The following is a 21,489-nucleotide window of genomic DNA, read 5'->3' as shown; positions in this document are numbered from 1 at the left end:
ATAATTTAAAATATTATTCAATAGACTTGATATATCAACAGAGTGCTTTGATACAAGTCAGGTTGAGACAAATATGAGTCAAAAGCAAATCAAATTATACATACAACAAATCTACGAGTTATTTGTGATTATTAAATATTAAATTAAATCTTTTGTTTTTTAATTAAACAAAACAAATATGAGAGAAAATTAAAAGCACTTTCGCATACACCCTGTTACTATTAATTTATGAAATTAAATATATTTTTTTATTAATAAGAGCAAATCCTGTTAAAATTTTTTTTAAATACCACAAATTGAAAACTTCTTTTTACCCCTTACTATAAAATATTAAAAAAAAAACCTATCAAGTATAGATTGAATATTATTTAACCCCCTAATGCATAAAATATCAATCAACTCTACAATAAGTAAAATATTACACAAATATCGAGTAACTCTCTATTCAAATAAATAGAAAAAATTACATTTCAACTTACATAACTAGGCCAAAAAAAAAAACCCAAATATTTTGAGAACCTTATCACTGACACCTTCTCTCCCTCTATGGTGGTTTTTTGGTGTGACAATCACTTAAAATCCAACTAAAATGACCAAACAACATCACACAGATTTATGCGATACAAATCTGTGCAACCCGTTGGACGACATTACACAAATCTGTGATTCGACTATTTTAAGCGTTGACTAATATACAAATATATGCCACAACCAATGCATAGATTTGTACAATGATCAATGCATATATCTGTACAACATCGACCAACCATTTCAATTGAATTTTGAGTGATTTTTACGCTGAGAAACCATCGAAAAGGGAGCGAGTATGCCAATGGTGAGACAAAGGACATGCCCAAGTGAATCAATAAGAAGAACGATTATCAGAAAAAGAGAATACATTTTTTGAAGTGCTAATATAATGTTTTAAACTTTAAAAAGTACAACTATTAACCTTAAAATATGAAACCCATAGATATTGAGAATGGAAAAAATTAACTTTTTAAACCTAAATAAGAAAAAATTATTAGTTTTCAAAACAACAATGAAAAAAAATAAAATTTTCTTTTCGTAAATAAATTCATTAAATGATGTTTTTAACTCTAATAATAACAACAAAATTTATCAAACAAATAGTTATTTAAGTTTGCAAAACTTACCCATAAAAGTTACACAGAGTAAACCGTGAGGGGAAACAAGTCTTTTAGCCAGAGAACAATCTTGTCACGATTTGATATATTTGACCATATCCGTGTGTTACAAGCCCTCCTACATTGGCTAATTTAATTAACCACCCAAAAAAGAATACATTATGTCCAAAACGTTATTGAACATACTGAAGCCTTAATATACAATCAATAATTAATTACATCAGCTAAAAACAAAACTATGAGCAAAATGGAGGTAAGTTTTTTTTTTTTTTTCCTTTCACCTAGCTGGTTTGCCATCCCTATTTAGGTCCTCCCACCGTATTTCCTGAGCACATTCTCCACATACTGTGCTGCAACCAGCTTTTGTGCCCTGACTTCTAAGAGTAAGCAAATGAGAAAGATTTGTGCATTTCCTCAACACCACACGACTCCTCAGAATGCCTCTCGGTTGTGCTGTAATGTTGCTGGTCTCTGGTTTGGGAGGACCCACGTTTGACACAGGAGCAGGCTTTCGCTCTGGTGCTGATTCATCAAGTGGTACACGCTGCACTTCCTCCCATTCAAGTGATCTCCAGTACACTTCCCAGGCCAAGTCTTGCTCCTCCTTCGAAAGCCTTTCCTCTTCATTCTCTTGCAGAAGGGTCTCATGTTCATGGTAATTGGCAATCCACCTAACCAAACAAGGTAATGGATGTGGTTACATGACAGGGATTTTTTAAGTACCAAGAATGAAATGCTCACAAAGTAATGTAACACATCAAACCTTCTCAAAAAAAGCCGAAGAAAGATAAAAAATGCAGGGTGACATTTCAAATAAACTACCTTGGATGATGCTTGCCAAGTAAACTTTCCATTAACTTGTCAGAAGGGCAGCTTCCATGAGAAAAAGGCAACTTATGCTTCAGAGAATTTCCTATTTTGCATGTAGTAGTTTGACTGTTTTCTTGTCCATTTTCTTCACACAGTTTGGGTAGAGGATCAGGGTTTTCATCGTCACCAAATTCAAAGAGATGTAACATTTCTTCTTTGGAGATAGTCCTATGTACTTGTTGTCTATCAACCACCCTTGCGGCAAGCCCCTCCTTTGTCACCTATGAAGCATTATCCTCATGAGACAACAGAAACCCTACAACATAATAGAAAATTTTTATTTTCTTACCTGACGTTTATAAATCTTCTCCTCCATAGTTCCATGTGCCATCAATCGGTAAGCGAAAACTGGCTTTTTTTGCCCATACCTGCATATGTGAAAAAAGTATCATGAGTCCTAAGTTCTAAAGCAAATTAGTTAGAATCCACACACAAGCACAAATTGCATGCCCAACAAACAAAGAAACACACCTCCAAGCACGAAATATGGCCTGAAGATCACATGTTGGATTCCAGGAACCATCAACAATAATTACACGGTTGGCAGCATGAAGATTTATCCCCAGAGATCCAGCTCTAGTTGAAATCAATGTACACTTCACCCTTTTATTGAAGGGCTCATTAAATCTCTCTACCAACTTTTGCCTTTCAGAACTCTCGGTTCTCCCATCTAGCCTGTCCAGCAGATTCAATAAAAAGAAAAGAGGCTTTTAATCAAAATTACAAAAGAATTTCATGCCTAAATGGAATATGACATGAAAATTTGCAGAAAAAATACCCACCTATACCAGTCCTTTCCCTTTTTCCAAAACTTCCCTTGTTTGCCTGATCGAGGCAATTTTGAAAGATGCATCTCTATAAGGTCCAATGTTGGTATACTCTGGCTAAAAACCAATGCTTTATCACCCATGTCGGAACACAAGGTTAGAATATCAAGCAGCAAAACCATTTTGCCACTGTAGTCAAGCTCTTTATAAGTATGTTCATGCAAAAGATCTTTCCACCAATCCTGTTAAGAAATAATTATAAATTATCCTTAAAGAAAGAAAGAGAATGCTACTGCTACAAACTTTAGTACCACAAACTACCTGCAGAATATTCACCCCAAAACAAGTAAAACAGAAAACTGACAATGGATGATCAAATTTGTCCAAACTCAAACCTGTTGAAAAAAGCCATCATCATTCTTTCCTGGCAGAACATCATTTGTATTCCTTGGCTTCTCTGTCAATCATGAAGCATTAAATATTAAACACTAAATCAATACATACTATATTTCTCAAACAATGATATGAGAATAGATTACATGCACTCTAATACATAAGTCTCAAGAAATTATTATGGAAGGAAAAATTCCAAATAAGTGACAATATAAATTATTAGTTAGGTTATGAATGCCTGCAGGTGTGTTACCTAAATCTTGTTGAAAGAAATTTTCCATAATTCTGTCAGGCCTGGCCCAAGTATCAGAAAACTCAAGGGTAAATTTTCTTTGCTTCTAATAATAGTATGTTATCATTAAGATGCTCAGCAAGACTTCTAGGAGGACTTTGTGAGATTCTTTGATTTTCCATACTCTTTTTACTATACCAACCTATCTGGTATTGTTTACTCTAAGGTCACCAATCGTGACTGCAGCAGAACCCCAGTTATCAATTTCAGATACTGCTCCACATTAATTAAATATAGCAAATCCATAAATCCAAAAGCTCTAAAGTACTCAAGGCACAATATCCATGCATTATTTTACATTAAAGCAAAAGGAAAATTCGAAGAATACCTCCTATTACCACATTATAATCTAGGTTTTCGTCGCTGGAACTGTCCTCAGCGTCCTCACGGCTTAAGCAGCCCCTATCTTCTTTTTTCAATTGTAAGATACCAGGATGGTTCCATATCTGCTAGGATGAAAGACACTTCCATCAAAAAACTCAAAGAAGAAGCATAAATGTAAATAATATGAAATGCATTAAACGTGGGTTAAAACAGTAGAGTAATTGATTCATTTCATTATCTTCATGCACTTTTCAAGACTAAATAACACAGACAAATTGCAGTAGTGAAACAAATTTTCCATGCATGCACATTATATTAGTACTGGTCTCCATACAAGTATTGAATCTGCCAGGGTATCTTATCAAGACATCACATCCTGTCTTCAATATAGCAAATGCCTGTATGCAACAATATAAATGTTTTATCTTCTAACTTTCCATAAATATATATTAACCTGACATGAACCAAGTCCAACATTTTACAACCCCATTTCAGTTTTCCAAAACTTTTATCAGAAAACATGCATACTTAATTTGTCCTCTCCACTCTCTTCTTCCTTAAAACTAAGATTGGTTCTCAAAACTTTTAACCATAACAATCTAATGCTACCAACACTAGTTGCATGCATCAATGACATGCTTCAGACACATGCTTAGATGCACCTGCAATTAACGTCTAAGCCTAGAAAAACACCTGAGCTAAGGCCTGATACCCAGCAAAAAAGCTCTTCCTTATCTTTTCATTAGAGACTTTATCATTTGCAAACCCATGCACATCAAGGAATCTCTTGTATAGTTTCCTCTGCAGTTGAGAGAGTTTCACGGTTATTACAAAGACAGTTTTTGGAGGCAAGTCCTTCTTCACCACATTCATGTCCATTCTCTGGACAAATCCTTTTAGTTGTTCATAGAGGATATGAGACCTCTGATTCATAATTTTAACATCTTCAGATGTTGAATTAGTATGCTGACCATTTTCGATAGGATTCTGGAAGCTGCATACAAGAAAAACATGATTGAGGTAAACCAATCCAAGTAAAAAGTATATAAAAATCAGTTAATATTCAGTGATGAAATCTTGCCGGTTCCTAAACTCATGACTGCTACCAAGGAAACCTTCCCTTACAAAATCAACCATCTGTTCCACAATAAATCCAATAAAAATCATAATAGAAAATAAGGAATAAAAATTAATATACCAGAATTAATAGCTTTAGTGCAGACTTACACAATAATATTCCATGAGATTGTTTTGAAGAGGTGATCCAGTCAATGCAATCCTTCTTTGGCATTTCACTTGTTTCAAGGCTTGAGTTGTGTCAGCCCTGGTGTTCTTAATCATATGGGCCTCATCACAAACAAGTATATCAGGTCCCTCCTAGAATACGAAAATAAAATTTTATTAAGGGGAAAATTTTATGAAGGAATTGCAATATCAAAAGAGAGCACATGGCATAAAACAACTATTCAAAATTTCTATCAATTGCATGAAAATATGGACAAATTAACACCAAAAAAAGAAAATTATAATACAGAAAATTCCTAGTAACAAACATCCAGAGAACTCAACCACCAATCATACAAGAAACATGTCTTTCTCCATTTATTATTATTATTTTTTTAATTTTCAATAAGAAAAAGTTCTATCCAAAAAATTACAGAAAGGTAGAGCAGCAGTCCATCAAAAATGACACACTACTTTCACAAAAAGACAACCCAAAACAGAAATCAACTACAACTTCTTAACTTTTCTAAATAAGAAACTGGAATATCCTTCAACATATTAGAGACCAACACTTATAAAAGCAAGAAAATAAACCCCACCCTACAATATTCAGCAGATTCCTCCCCACAGAAAACAAAAAATCCACAATTTGTTCACCTTCTTTCTTCCTCCCAAACGTTTAAATTCTTTACAGGGCCCACAAGACTCTAGAATACCTAGCTATCTTTCACTAATTAAAACAAATTTTTCCAGAAATGTAAAGCAAAGAGGGCGCTGAAGAAATCAATGATTTATATTTCTTTAAACCATGAAACTGTTAACAAATAATATCATAACATTTAAAATATAACACTGACAAGACTGCAAAAACATACTTTTAGATTTCCCAACTGATAGAGGATGAAATTATCATACTTCAAACAGAAAGTTCTTATGACATAATGAATTTTCTTATTCATAATGAAAAGAGGAAAAAAAAAAAACTAATTTATATAAAGATTTAGCAAGATCTTAGACTTCAAAGGCACCTCTATTGGTAACAGTTAAACTGAAGACAAAGGTTCAATTCAGCTCCAATTACCCTGAATCATAGTATCAAGATGTTAAATATAAGACTTTATAAACTGAAAATAACCTGTAAGGCATGGCAAATTTCTCTACCCATCTGCCGGTCCTTCACATGCTTTCCAAAGGACAAGTTCCGGAAAGCAGCATAGCCAATTATAAATACACCACCCTTGGCCCTCCACTTGGCAAGTAATTCTGATCTTCTATCCCTGCCAATTGTAATAATAGAAGAAAGCATATCAGACAGATTGTAAGTAACAATAGGGACTGTGTCTATCAAAATAGAATCCAATTTTTTGACAAGAAAAACTGTGTCTTCCATACAGCTAAAAGAAAACAAACGTAAAGGTTAAATCATAGATAAAAAGGAAAAGCTTATACAGTCTCTTCTGTGGTCCTGTTTTCTCGCAGAACTTCAAAGCATCATCCCTCTCCATCTCTCTTGCAATGTTGAATATAGGTTACTAGAACAATATAATGAAATATCTTCATCCACAGCTAGTAAAAAATATAAAAACCGCTACAAAGGCCAGTTCACCAACACCACACATCTAGCCAGTTTTAACCTTTAGTATAATTTTCCACTTAAAAATCAGCATTGCAAAGTTCACAATGACAAATGAAATCACATCACTCAAAACTCTTGAAAGTGCTCCATAACAACTCAAGATCATGCACAACAGGCAAGGAGTTATCTCAACTAGCACCTCAGTCCACCAAAAGAACCAACAATAAGAAGATTCCAACCATTTTATCCAAGACAAACCAGATCAACCCATAGATCTCTGATTTTAATCCCCAAAATTGCATCCCTTCATTTTTCATTATTCCTTTACAGATCAAGTGAATTTGTAATTCAGTGCAAAAACAACCAAAGCCAACAATTCTCTTACAATTCAAAAAATCTGGACAATCCAGAAAGATTAAAGTAAAAGAATGTTCATACATTGTTGTCTGCATACCCTTGTAAGCACATCCAAGAAAATTTTCACATCTATCCTATTTCCAGTACATTTTCTTTGCCATGAATCCTACTTCAAGTCTCCTACCCAGATGCTACAACGTATTTGATCCCATTCCACACATATTTAGATATTATTTCATGCACACAATTAACCTCAAGGACTGTGCTTAGTAGTAAAAGCCCTAGGTTTCAACAAAGAGATCAAGGGTTGAAATTAATGAAATTCCCTTAGGGCCACCTATTTGGGAAATTATATCACATGAGTTTCTTGACAACAGAAGTCGTAGAGTGTAGCCCCCAGTTTCGAACTCCAAAAGCAAGAAGGTAAGATTGAGGGATATGGGTATTTAAGAAAGATAACTATCCAATTTGATGACAGGTCATTAGATATCGAGCACAGACCTAAAAGGCAATCCTTCTCAAGCCACCATCCAGAAGTCAGTACCGAAAGAATTCTTGCATCCAATTATTAGACAACCTGAGCTTCCAAACTGTGTTGGTGGACACAATTTTCCTCATCACGGAAAGCAGTAGTTTTGACATTAAAATTCAACCTGTCTGCGTTAAGTAACACTCTACTAAACAGCAACCATATTTATAGCTGAAAATAAAACTCAATACATTGGTATGATAAGTGTGTATAATCAAATTTTGAGAATATACAAATCAGGACATGTGCATCATATGACAAGATTATACACAAATTTAGAAAATTCAATAGTAAACCTGGAAAAGGGAAATAATGCCCATCATGATTAATAGATAAGTTTTTGTAAGAAATGAAAAAAATAAAAACATATAATTAGACCTTGATACATCCTCCAACATGAAGACACGGAGAGGTTTGACCTCTGTAGGCCTCCACTTCATGAATTCCTGCCTCCAATTGTGAAGCACATTTACAGGGGTGACAATAAGTGCAGTTCTTAAACCCAAGTCAATACTTCTCATTGCTGTGTACAAGAAGGCTATAACCTGAAAATATATTTTGGCAAATCAGGCAAACACATCCATCAAACAAATAAAATATGTAGAGGCCACATAAGATGCTAAAAATTATTCTCAAAACTTAAACATACAAAAAACACAGTTATTAACTTCTCTCTTTTATTTATATTTTATTTGTTTTTTTTTTTTTCCATTGGGAAGCTGGAAAAGATTATTTTGAACAGGGTGCAAGATTACAAGAGTGAACCAGCTAGAAACAAGACAGCAGTTCAAAAAGCATCAAGAATGTATACATAACAAAACCAAAGCTCATAAACAATTCTATATCTGATATATTATATCAGCCCAAAACCATTGTAATAGCATATGAAAGCGAACCCCAAAAATAAAACTTTACATCCCATCCTAGTTGAAAATGTATCATGAAAATCGAAGAATCTCAACAAATCTTTTAAACTAAGACCAACATAGAAGCAAATAAGGGATTCTATCCCATGGGTAGTTCAAATCCTCCTTTTGTTTCCCTCAAACATAAACTATTAGTTTCTTGCCAAATCACCCACAAAAGAATGAGGACATATAACTTCCACTAGGTTTCTGCCTAATTGAGAAAGCAAAAATATGCTGCACGCGTAGAGCAACATATGATGCTAGGGCTACCCAGAAAATATTTGCTCCCTTCCCTTGCATATCTAGCTCATACTACGAAGGTGACAACACAGTGTTATGTCAAAGCCCATTGTATAACGAAAATATGGTTACTTCTAGCGAGCAGAGAAAACAGAATATCCAAGAGAAGCACCAAACGTAATACCTGGAATGTTTTACCAAGGCCCATTGTATGAGCCAGAATGCAACCAAGCCCTTTATCTCCAGACTTCACTTTTTTGATTGACTGTACAATATTTTCCCACATAAATCTTATCCCTACTACCTGCAAAAATAAATTAAGATTTCCATGATAACACCTTCAAGGTCATAAAATCAAATAACTGCAACAGATAGCCTCTGCCAACAAATTCAAGCAAATGACAAGAAGCTATATATCTTCGAGGCTCACACACCAACTTCAAACTTGCCCCATGAACAACCCCAAATTTATTTTCTCACAAACAGCTACTGCCAATGGTTGCAGGTTCAAAATGCATTCTATATAGCATTAGCCTCAGGCTAGGTCAAAATATAGTACATTAACATCAGCAAAATTTGCAACAGCAGGCCCACCCAAAATAATAATACAATTACTGAGAACAATCAGCCAAACTGAAATTTCCAGACAATATTTCATGTTAAATTATATACAACATGAAAGATAGTTCATAATTAAATACTCTACAAGAATAAAAGGAAAACCTGATGAGCCTTCAATTTCACTGATATGCTTGGTGGAATTCTCACAGCTTCTTCACCTTTTTCCCGCACAACATTCACTATGTAACCAGTAATGGCATCACCAAGCACTTCGGCACTAGCAGCAGTCGGCAAGTCCCCTTCAAAACTTGCAGAGCTTGTCATTTTAGATGTGGCAGAAAACTGCACTTGCAAAGATTTTAGACGCTCTTGGCGCTCCTACAAAATTTTTTTTACCACAATATATTATTTGGTATACAAAATCAGCATGGACTAAACAAATCAACCAATTTAAAGGTACCTTTTCAATAGCAATTTTTCTTTTGGTTTCTTCTCCTAATTCAGCATCATCTAGAATCCTCCGGATTTTCTTCTTTTGCTTTCTCTTGTGGCTGAGAGAGAGAGAGAGAGAGATAGGAATAAGTGAGGGTGCCCATAGAAGTCCATCAAGAAAGAACTTTGTTACTAAATGAATAGTAATAAATGAGTCAGTTCAAAAGCATGTGTAAAAATTTTGTTATTGCAAAAAGTCAAAGGAATTTAAAGTTATCGTAGTTTCATAAAACAATAGAAAATGCAGTCGGCAAAGACCATTCAATAAAATCATTAAAAATTACATGCTCATTTCAGTTCACAGAGGAAATCATCATACCCTACTGTCTGATTACTGTCAGCATCTGAACTCTCTGAATCACTTTCAGAGCTAGAAACTGTAAGGTCTCCTGAGCCAATGGCTTTCTCAAATTCTAAGTTCAGTCTTTTCAAGAGACTTGGAGAGCAGCAACAACAATGCCAGGAAGAGGCCTGGATCTCAGATAAGCATGCTTCACTAATATTCCTCTTCACACAAGTGGTACAGAACAATACTTTGCATGACTTACAACTTATTAAATCACTGCTTTGTCCACACCATCCACAGAAACACTCAGAGCAGTCAGCATCCTGCCACAATCAATTAATTTAATACAAATTCCAACATGAAATATGAGTTCAGATTATCATTTAAAAACAATCAAGCAGAGCAATGATCAATGAATACTGTTGTTACTGGATGTAAGTACTAACTGAAAACAGCCTAATGATCTTTGTGAGTATCAAAGCTCGTCAAAAAACTAGTTTATTGCTCCAGCAGCATGTTTGTTTAAATTCTATACACTTGATGACACAAAATTTAAGAAACCCAATCTAGTGCGCCGAATGTAGAATTAAGAAAAAACAAACTTAATAGTCAAAGCATTAGTAAAAAAGAAAGGCAATTTATCATGCATTTTATTGCTTCTCAGCAATTTTTTTCTCTTATCCTTAGCACATGGTGAATAAACACAAAAGAAAATTTCAAAAAGAAATTCCATCCCACTAAATCATCAAATGTAATCAGATTATAGCGTACACATAGTAATTATAACACTAGTCATTAGGTCAGACACATACAGCTGCAAAATTCCATTGATCATTATACACAGATACAAAGTCAGTACAAAGATAGACACATATAGATATTCAAAAACTTTATTCAATTATCCTTTTCTTGATCCTAATAGAAAGATGTAGATGCATCGGAAAATGTGAATAGAGGTTAATTCTGAGATTTTTCTTATGTCTTTCTAGCAAATCTAATTTGCCAAATGATGCTTCCTTCAAAGTTGGGTTTTTGAAAGAAAATAACACTTTGGGTTACCAACATTATTATTATTCCGCTACCCAAATTTATAGACTACAGGAATCAATCTACTGAAATGTACAAAAACTACCAAGTCCGTACCTTCACATGCATCTTTTGTTCCAACAAGCTTTTACAATCCTTGCAAATGATTACTTTCATAAGTGGATGTGGGTGAACTTCGGAGGCCACCTTCTGACAGGCAGTACAAAAGAATTTTCCCTTCAAACTCTGGGAAGGAAGAGAATCAGCAGTGACAGAAACATTAAAATTTTCATGCCAGACAGAATGATGTTCCAAGTTGGTGCAAACAGATTTATCATTCACCACATTAGCTTCTTCATTACAATCTATGATAATAGGCCGAATCCGTTTTTTATCACCATTTGGCTCCTCAGTCTCATTGGAACGCTTGCAGCCTCTCAATTCAGTGGAATCAGAAAAAGTAGAATCTGACATTGAAGAAGTGCCATTACTCTTTGGCCTCGCCTTGTCAAAATTATCCAACTTTCTGGGACTTTCAACCACATCAGTCTGCAAGTTTTGCCTGGTAACCTCATTGCTTTTGTCAGGCATGCCTTCACCATCTTCATGAGTTTTATTGCTAAAAAGATAATTAGAAGAATCAACAAAAGGCTGGGGTTCATCTGAATTACTTTTGATCACACCATCAACAGAAAAAACTTCTTTTTGGGTAGCTCCCTGATTCAAAAATAGAAAAAAGTAGATAGATATCATGAAGGAGGAAGATTATGTTACTTAAGCCTTAACACCTAACATTAGCTCCCCTAATTGAGACACATATCCATGTCCACAGGTTGTGAGAAACCCAAGTATGACACTCTTAAACAATGCAACGTAACGCCTTCACTCTTTAACAAATGACATCCATAATTGTACTACTGGTCTGAATACTGGAAACTGTAAAACTTGAAAATCATTAACATGACAAAAGATAAACTGTCACATATGTACAAAAAGATCAATTAAGAATCTACATCAGCATCACTCTTGTGACTGTACAAGAATGTTATACAAAGTTTTTCTCTTTTTTATTTTCCTTAATTTTTTTTTATGAGCAGAAAAATCATTGAAAACAGATGGTTCAGAAATTTTTAATAAATTAACTAAGACTACACCACTTGTTTAGAACAATAGAACCAATATGTATGGACATTATACCAGTTTCGATCTTTTTCGATGCCGCCTTCGTTTCAAATGTAGTTGAAGCTTGCGATCGATATTTGCATCATCTTCCTCTTTGACCTTCAAATGGAAAAGGATTTGGTCACATGAACTTTAACACTCGTGTCTAAATAGTAAACAATATACTCAACCATTAATTATAATGAGATTGATCATAAATAGATCCACAAAGTTATTCCATTCACATTGTATAGATACCACATAAATTTGTTTCTTATAAAAACTGCCTCAATTTTTTAAGTGACATTTGTACTCAATATACTCCTATCTCCCACCCCCAAAAACAGTGACAAATACACCTAACTCTCAATTTTCAGATGTTTACTCAGTGTGGATGTGAGTTCCACTTTTTTTCCAGAACATGTGTTTAGTTTTGAACATGCAGCAGAAAATGGAGGAATTGTTCAGCCAAATGGATCTCAAATGAGACAGACGCAACACTTCCATGACTGATATTTTTAAATTGAGGAAAGCAAATAAAATTGTTAATCAAATGGATACTGACATACCTTTCTAAATTTTTTTCTTTGCTCTTCAGAAAGAATCAATTCTCTTTCATTAGCTATGGCATCGGCAACAAATGGATCATTGGAATCATCATCAATGTCTTCGATCTCCTCTACCTGGAAAATTCAAATTTTTTTCGAACTGATTAAAACAAAGCTTTAAACCCAATAGCACTAAGTTGAACAAAACACAAGGCCAAAATATTGATAGACAAACACATATACACACGCATAGAGAAAAGAAGGGAGGGAAAGGCTATAAAAATTAATAGCAGAATGATAGATCAGAAAACTTGTTAATTCATAGGCAACAACCAATAAGAGTTAGAAGCCACAAAATAACCCCAATCTACTCTTGACCATCAACTTGAGACTTCCATCACTTAAAATATTGCTCAAAACTATACACACTCTCGTGTATATATAACATTCTAAAAATAAGTTAGATTATAAACTTTGCCAATAGAGTAGTCATAAGTAGGTAAAACCATGATGTCATGACATTTGGCTGTAACATCAATGTTTGGGCCAATATGTAGAAGGCAATCATGTCATAAGGTAGCAAATTATCAGATAAAACCAAGTCACCTCATCGACTCCAGGAAATTTGAGTCCCATTGCAGCAGCTTGCTGTGGAGTACTTGCAAAGTACACAGAAGCCCAATGCTTGCCACCAAATTTACACTCCTCAGAAACATCACCAGAAAATATTTTGTTGACAGAGTTCCAATCAAGGTCTGTAATTTCTGTTTCAGCCTCCTTGCTATCATCACTAACAAGTTTTTTCTGCAGAAATCCACTAGCACCCTCCTCCAACAGTTTACCATGTCGCCTGAACCCAAAAATGTACATTCATATGAAATAAACATATGCACCTGAACAATCCATAATACCAACGCAGGACCATACCTTCTTACAGGCCTTTGGGTTTGAAGATACTCCTCGGCATCAGTTATTAACTTGTTCGTTTCACCAGAGACCTCAGATCCTACCCAGTGTGCTCTTTTTTTCCAAGCTTCAGTGCAGCAACCATTAGGAGCCTGATTTTCAATCCACTTATATAGGCTTGGTAACTCAATACCAGCCCCATCAAGTTGTTCCTGTATAAAACCAAAACAAACTATAATTTAATTACATTTTCAAAAAAATACTCGGCAAGAATTTAAAAAAAAAAATTGCACCAAACACATTTTGATGTTTCTGCCTATAATAATTTTCAAAAAAAGTGACAAATATGCTATTCATTGGGTAAAGTATGCCACTAAACAATTGAAGTCAAAAAGCAAAAAAGAAAAAAGGATATTTCTCATCAAACATCGACATGTTGGAGGACACAGGCTAAGCAAAAATTTGAACCACTCCACACAAGACTAAATTTCTTCCTGAGAAAAGAATCTATGGCATGTTAAAAACAAAAATAGTGACTAAAATACTTAAACGAAGCAAAATGAAGGCTTTTACTTTAAGCTTAACCAAATCCACAATTTAAAATCCAATAACTGAATTATAACAAAACAAGCTTGTTGAGGAAAGAAGACCTTAACGCAACATAAAAGACAATAGAATAAGAAATTGCCCAACATAACTACAAAATCTCCTCTTCAATTCCCTCAAAAGGAATAAAAATGAAAAAGAAAGCCACAAAATTATGAACTTTTCGGTTAACAAATGTAGACTTATACAAAATGTTGATTTTTCAAGAAAAAATAAAAAATTTTCTTGGAATATATAGCATAAAATACACATCGAGAACCAAAGATTTTACTCAAAACTGAAGAAAGAAGCAGACCAACAAGTGAGCACTCTCTGTTTCGAGTTCATCCAGCACTGCTTCCCATTGCTCTCTATAAGCAGTCATTTCATCTTCAACAGCCACCTTCAACTGTAGTTAACTAAGAAGGTCAGCAATAGGCCCAAGCCACCAGATTCAAAAGAGGGAGATAGATGCAGAAAACTAACATCAATCTCATGAAGAGTTTGTGCCAACTCCTCTCTAACCTCACACTCCACTTTGGCAAGGGACTCGGGTTCAAGTGCTTCCTGAGCCTCTGCAGCCTAAAATAAGTATGAGGAAACTATCAAAGTAAAATTCCCAATAGAAGTCAAATTCAAACAATGACATATAATACCTTACTCTCAACTTCCAAAAACTCAGCAACCAGCTCTTCTATTTCTACCTCGGTCAAATGTTCCTGCAAAAGAAAGATGGAAAATAAAACAAAAGTGCAAAAAGAGGTCCAAGAGGAAGCTGGAATTAGAACAGCAATGTATCACAAAAGCAACAGTTCTTAACAATCTGCCAAACCGGAAAAAAAAATGTGTAACTATGAAGAAAAGAAAACATAATTTTCAACTAGCCTCAATGTGCAATTCATCATCTTGTCCAGAAATAGATGGCGTATCATCATCTGAGTCAGCAATAAAAGAGTCACCGGAAGCACTCTCGATATCCTCCATTTCCTCATGTTTGTCCTCCATCTCTTAATCCAGTCACATCAATGAAAGAAGCAACCCTCTGAACAGTGCCCAAAGAGATATGAATAAACAAATCAGAAAAATAAGCAAGGCATATCTTAATAAACTAATGTCCCTTGTTGGATGAAACACACAGGACAACCTAAATGAAACCAATTATTACATTGATCCAAGGAAAATAAAAAATGTCATGACGTGAACAGATAAATATTGAAGCATTTACAGAGGCTTTGAAAAAAAAAAGAAAAAAAGCATCCAAAAATATAAACCAATGTGACCATTTCTTCTATATATACATAATATAAATCAGCAAGGATAACCCAGTCCAATTTACTATCCCTCTTGCAAACATCTTCTTTTAAAGGTGGACCACAATATGATAACAAAAATGTTAACTCAATGTATCAACAGTTTAGATTGCATCATTTTAAAGGTGGGCCAAAATGTTACATATTTTAACAATTCATTTACATCTGAATATGTTAGAAAAAATGTATAAACCAAAAGAAAAGGGGAATCAATTATATACTTCCCGTATTAGAAATGAAAATATAGTCAATTAAGAGCTACACCTACCATCTGGCTTACTAAATTAATTAATATAAAACATTCAATTTTTTTACTAATTTTACAAAAGCAGTAAATCATATTGAAATTTAATGGCCAAAAATAGCAGCCATCAAAAAGATTAATAGAAGTAGTTGAATTTATAATAACCATCAAATTGAGCATTATTGAAACTGTTTAATAGTAAACAGTAATTTGAGAAGGGTTCCAAATCAAAATACATAATTTAGCTTTTGGCAACACTTGGGGCAAATGTACCAACCCAAGAGAGCATACATAAAGAATTTTTTTAAAATAAGAAAAAAAAAAGTGAAAAGAGAAGGTATTTCACTGAAAAATTAGAGCCATCCACATGATGGCATGTGAAAGCGATGCATACATAATTGTAAAATGATAAAAAAAATGACATCGCCAACCTCGTCAAGTCAAAAAAATAATAAAACATCATTAAAAAACATTTTGATTAAGAGTATTGATGATGTCAAAATCTTTCAAAAAATGAAAATGATAAATGGCATCAAAGAAGGGGCATATAATAAATCAAAAAAATATATGTATTTGTTTCCTATCAAAAAAATAGATAAATGGAAAACACCAAGACAAAACCTCTTAACCCTCAAAATGAAGAAAAAATATTGAAAATCAAAAAGATAATCAGAAGCAAATATATTCCACAAGCAAAACAAATTGAATACCAAAGGAGAAATTCCTTATGAAGTAAATTGCTTTGATTTATAACTCACATACGAAGTATAGAATTTGGATAAACTGCAAACAACTCTGATGAGGGAGAAAATATAAACAAGAAACAGGATAATGTCAAAAAGCAAGCTTCAAAAGGAAAAGAAATTCAGTAACGCTTAAGATGAGGTCAGGCTACACAGCAATTTTCATGTGTGTGGTGTTGTGTTGTTGCTTTTTGTTTCCAAAACAAGTCCCCTTTAATTAATGAGGTGGGTGCGTCCAGCAAGTTGCAAAACAAACTTTTCTCTTGACGTGTTAGCGGTATGACAAATTAAAGTAAGCCATTGAATTCACCCTCAGCATTAGATCAATTCAGAAACTAATAAGCTTAGTTTGAAATGCTTTTCAATTGTTCACAACACACTTCTCAATCAATAACACATAAATATTCAAGTCTTTCTCTTGATTATGTTGTCTTTTCACAACTATCCAAGTATTTCACTTTTCAGCACAAAAATGGTAGGCTTATACAAACTTTTAAAAATTGGAAGAATAATAATGCAACTTTTGGTTTGTTTTTTATCAGTAAATTCAAATCTGATATTGACTCCTAAGCCATTCACTGTTCCAATACTCAGGAAGCATTATTAAAAAAAAATTTCACCACCACTTTGCACACATTAAGACAACTCTTAATTACAAAATAAATCATTTTCAGTTTCTTACAAATGTAAATAATAATAAGAATAAGAATAATAATAACCATTTTAAGCTTTTCCACTGTATTAAGGTGATTTTCCCTATTTGGCATGTATTTATTTTCAGATTTTTTTTATCATTAAATGATTCTTTATATTGTAAGTGCCTTCTTTCTGCTTTAAAAATATAACTATGGTTCACACTTGTAAACTTTTGTCTTTAATAATTCAGTTTCTCATCATAAAAAGAATTGACAAATTTTTTACTCAAAGTTAAATGCATTTTCAGTCAATGATATTTATCTGTTTCTTATCAAAAAGATAAGAAGAAAAAAATTAAAAAATTAAAAAAAAAACCCTCAACGTTTAATGCATTTTAATGTTCAAACCTGAAGTAGTTTTTCCAAACTACTACTTTGGTGTTCATTGGCTGATGTGTCACCCTTTGATGAGTATGGTCAAAGGAAGAATTAGCAATAGCCAGTATCCAAAGGAATTGATCATATACACTGCTACCTTTTATGTTCCTGAGAGAAGTTATTAAAAATTAAAGAAATATATATTATATGATACTTTTTTGAACACACAAGGGAGTGAATTCTATCATAACCAAGATAATTGTCGTTCTACATTTTCTGAAGCAAAGTATACACATGAAACTAAATTTCACAAGGGATGGACAAAACCACAACTAAGTGCTAATCATTTGACCCAACCCAAGGTTCACCTAAGGTGGCGAAGGGATGTTAGGTCTAGGTCTGAGTAAAACCTAGGAAGGTCCTAAATTATTTGAGGATCGAGACTAATTTTTTATCCATTATTTCAGCTAAATTAGGCCCAAACACACACAAAAAATTTTTTAAAAAAAGCCAAGCCCAAAAAGGCACTGCCTATTAATTCACGGCATACATGTTCCTACGTCACAATTCTCCCATTTCCCTGAATTTCCCTGTTTCTAAGTACAAGGAGAATAAATTTGTGTCATTGGTCCTCCAATAGGTTATTATTGTTCCATGAAAGGTCCTTGCAAAGTGGTTATGATATATGTAGTCCACCCTCAATGAAATGAGTTGCTCTCTCTCTTCTACTCATTGTTATAAAAGGGTTCAAGGATTCAAGAGCCATCATTTCCAAAACATAGAAGAATGAGGGCATGCTAACACAATCGATACTAGGTATAGGTGGTTCACATTTTTCTGCAATTTTCAAATTCATTCTTCTTTTTATATCAGAATTTATTTTTAAAATGTCAGAACTGAACCTGATCCAGGGAAACCACTGGCCAGATAATCCCTAGGCTGTTCAAGCTGGATCAATTGACACTGTAGGTCTCCCAGCTATACCTGATTTATTCTGCAGGATAAACATTGTCTTATTGCACTCCATGAACCATCACATGTTCATTTATATGCCTTCTTATGATAGTAAATCAAATTGAAACCACTTTTTTATCTCCAAGAATTACAAAAAGCTTCTTATTTGTTTTGGCTAGGAAACAAGCAAATTATTATTAAAAGAAAGGAAGATAGAAAATAAGGACACCTTTTTTAGACACGTAAGTAAGCTATTGATGCATTGCAACTTCCCTTTTGAACTTTCCACTAACAATCGTTCACCTAGAAGGCTAGAAAGTTTTCAATTCGTGTCATCTTCAAAAATATGCATAAAAAAGAGTTGAAAATTTATAAATAACGATTCTTAACCATGTACAACTTTGTGAATCACATTATAGATTGGTCAATTAAGGTTATAAGTTGTGAAGCTACTCCTTTATATATCTACACTATTAGAGAAACTCATATAAAGAACAAGAATACTAATAATGCAATCAAACACATTCTCAAGCCATTTCAATTCCACAATGCCATGAAGATATCTGCTAGTTTCACTAGCTCTCAACTTTTGCATGGACTACCGTGAAAAACTATGAAATTTCAAAGTTTTAACAGACCAACCATTAATTCAAAGTTAAACTTCACACATTCACAAATGAACTCTCTAAAAAAACTGCAAAACTTAATCTAAAAACAGTGGGAAATGCCTCTAAACTTCACGAAACAAAATGCAACCATATATAAACCATTAAACTGCAATAAATACAGCCATCTATTAGTCAAAATAACACAAACCCAACAAGTTTCATACTTGTTGCTTTCAAATGCAATGCACACTTCTGGAAAAAAAAAAAAAAACCAATTCGTTTCCAACAGCAAAACAAAAAACCACCTAAGCCCTAATTAAACAACACTAATTACCATATACTCCACTTTACTCCCTCTAAACCATTGACATTAACTTCAACAGATCCATATAAAACAGAATCAAAGCAACAAATCAATCAGAAGGTAAAAAAAGGACAATTACATGTACTTCAACTACACAAAATTCAACTTCATACGAAAAACATGAATCAAAAGGAAGAACATAAATATAATATTAAAAAAAAAAAGGTAAATAAATACCGAAAATTGGAGAGCGAATTTGACTGAAGTACGAAGTGAATGGAGGAGACTTGGGATTAAAGCGAGGCAGAGAGAGTCAATTGGGTGAAGAACTCAGAGGAGGGAAAAAGTTTTATTTTTATATTTCTTACAGTGAAAAAAACCTTCGTCCTGCGTCACTTCGTTTGGTCGGGTTTCGGTAAATTTGAAGTGTCTTAATAATTAAAATTTTAGATTATTAAATATTTTTTGTTTTTTCTTTAATGTAAAGATTCTATTATACTTTTTATGGAAATTTTAATTTGTTTTGAATTTGAAGTTTATAAAAATTTAGTATAAAGTTGAATGCCCCACTTCTACACACAAATAATACGTATAATTTTATATATAAATAATTATATATTATCTTTTAATTAAAAAAATAATATTTAATTGTATAATGATATATTATTATTTATATATAAAATTATATATATTATTTACATCTATAGTTTTATTGTTTTTAAAATAAGCAATTTTATATATATATATTTTTAATACATAATTTATGTATATAAATTATATATCATAATGTGATTAGATATTTTATTTTTAATTCAAAATTATTTAATCATATAATAATACATCATTTATATATTTAAATTATAAATCGAAAATATATACATATAATTTTATTATTAAACAATTTATAAATTAATTATAATCAATATGATCATCAATTTATTTGAAGAAATTAAATATTAATAAATGATGGAGCTTAAAATGGATCAACAATGGAAGTTTTCTTCCACTCAATCATCTTAAAATCTAAAGAATTTATTTTGATTAATATAACTTTTTAGATTAATTAAAATCGCTATATAAAATGTCCTCAAAATCTCTTTTAAAACTTGAGAATAATGCTTCAAATCTTATTAATGATATTTTAAAATCAAACTTGAAATTGAATGTCTTTAGAGATAGACATTGTTTTCAATAAAAACATATCCTTTATTCTATTAATTTTTTGGCCGAAGGATTTATTCCCACCCGAAGTATGTTATTTTTTAAAATTTTTACTTCTTAACTTTAAAAATCTCATTTATCTACCCATGAAAGGTTAAGTCTATTAGTTTTAAGGATAAAATCGTTATTTTATCTATAATATTAAAAGTGAACTTAAATTTTATTTCATTTTCTCCCTTAAACCCTAAAAACTAATTGTTTTTTTTTTAGCCAAAGTTTAAAAAATGACATTTCCTCTTTAGAGGGCGTTTGGTTTGGATAATATTTTATTACCAAAATAGAAAGATTACTTTGAAGATAGATTACTTAAAAAATTACTGAGTATAAATGATTATTATGTTTGATAAAATTTGATATGTATAAATAATTATTATGTTCGGTTAAATGTAATAAAAGAAATTAGTAAATTATTTTACTTAAATGCCCTTGAATATAATTATTTTTAAATATTTTTTATATTATTTGTCATATTAATTAAAAATAAATTTATTTTTGTCTAAAAAATTAATAAATAATAATATAATTATAATAAAATTAAAATTACTTTGGTAATCTTTTAATACCTAAGGTAAATATGATAATTAGATTACCGTCTATATTACATGTCACATCAACATTGGTAATAGAATATTATCGTAATATTTTATTGCTGACAAACTAAACAAGACAATAAAAGATAGATTACCAATGTAATCTTTAAATACTTGAACCAAACAGCCACTTAGGGTTTAGTTTTCAAACTCTGGTGTTATTACCAATGGCCTATCTCTTCTGAGGCTTTCTCTTCTTCCGATCATCTATTTCCTCTCACTTAGATCTTTGATTGACGACAATTGAAGTCAGGAAGATGACTCTTCATCTTCATAAACTAAGACGAAAATCTCGTTTTTGTTTCAGAA

The 21,489-nt window shown here is 32.6% G+C and overlaps 1 protein-coding gene across 4 annotated transcripts; it reads right to left on the bottom strand.

Annotated features, from left to right (window-relative positions):
• Nucleotides 1-1,199: 1,199 nt before the first annotated feature.
• Nucleotides 1,200-19,773, bottom strand: LOC123220736 (protein CHROMATIN REMODELING 20-like). 4 transcript variants are annotated; one of them, XM_044643300.1, is made up of 28 exons: nt 19,607-19,773; nt 18,406-18,497; nt 17,534-17,671; nt 15,079-15,235; nt 14,850-14,912; nt 14,680-14,775; nt 14,510-14,602; nt 13,630-13,820; nt 13,309-13,552; nt 12,724-12,837; nt 12,191-12,274; nt 11,111-11,710; nt 10,001-10,290; nt 9,650-9,740; nt 9,352-9,567; nt 8,813-8,932; nt 7,859-8,025; nt 6,154-6,295; nt 5,022-5,171; nt 4,876-4,931; nt 4,488-4,788; nt 3,799-3,916; nt 3,181-3,242; nt 2,801-3,027; nt 2,490-2,693; nt 2,308-2,386; nt 1,971-2,239; nt 1,200-1,819 (listed from the first exon to the last, which is right to left on the bottom strand). In XM_044643300.1, exons 4-28 carry the CDS (start codon nt 15,196-15,198, stop codon nt 1,426-1,428), a joined length of 4,491 nt encoding a protein of 1,496 aa, XP_044499235.1. In that variant the 5' UTR covers nt 15,199-15,235; nt 17,534-17,671; nt 18,406-18,497; nt 19,607-19,773; the 3' UTR covers nt 1,200-1,425. The 4 variants fall into 4 exon arrangements, with proteins under 4 accessions (XP_044499235.1, XP_044499234.1, XP_044499236.1 ...); XM_044643299.1 differs by lacking the exon at nt 18,406-18,497; XM_044643301.1 differs by lacking the exons at nt 17,534-17,671; nt 18,406-18,497.
• Nucleotides 19,774-21,489: the final 1,716 nt, after the last annotated feature.

This window comes from Mangifera indica, chromosome 7 (assembly GCF_011075055.1).
Source record: "Mangifera indica cultivar Alphonso chromosome 7, CATAS_Mindica_2.1, whole genome shotgun sequence".
Taxonomy (NCBI): domain Eukaryota; kingdom Viridiplantae; phylum Streptophyta; class Magnoliopsida; order Sapindales; family Anacardiaceae; genus Mangifera; species Mangifera indica.
Note: the sequence above shows the minus strand (reverse complement) of the source record. Positions and strands in the feature narration are given on the sequence as shown.

Excerpts from the sequence above, each read along its gene's own strand:
- LOC123220736 (XM_044643300.1), bottom strand. The coding sequence starts at position 15,198 with ATGGAGGACAAACATGAGGAAATGGAGGATATCGAGAGTGCTTCCGGT. Across the intron at positions 8,933-9,351 it reads TGAAATTGAAGGCTCATCAG|GTAGTAGGGATAAGATTTAT; the intron begins GTTTTCCTTTTA and ends TTATTTTTGCAG. Across the intron at positions 2,694-2,800 it reads AAGGGAAAGGACTGGTATAG|GCTAGATGGGAGAACCGAGA; the intron begins GTGGGTATTTTT and ends TCTGCTGGACAG.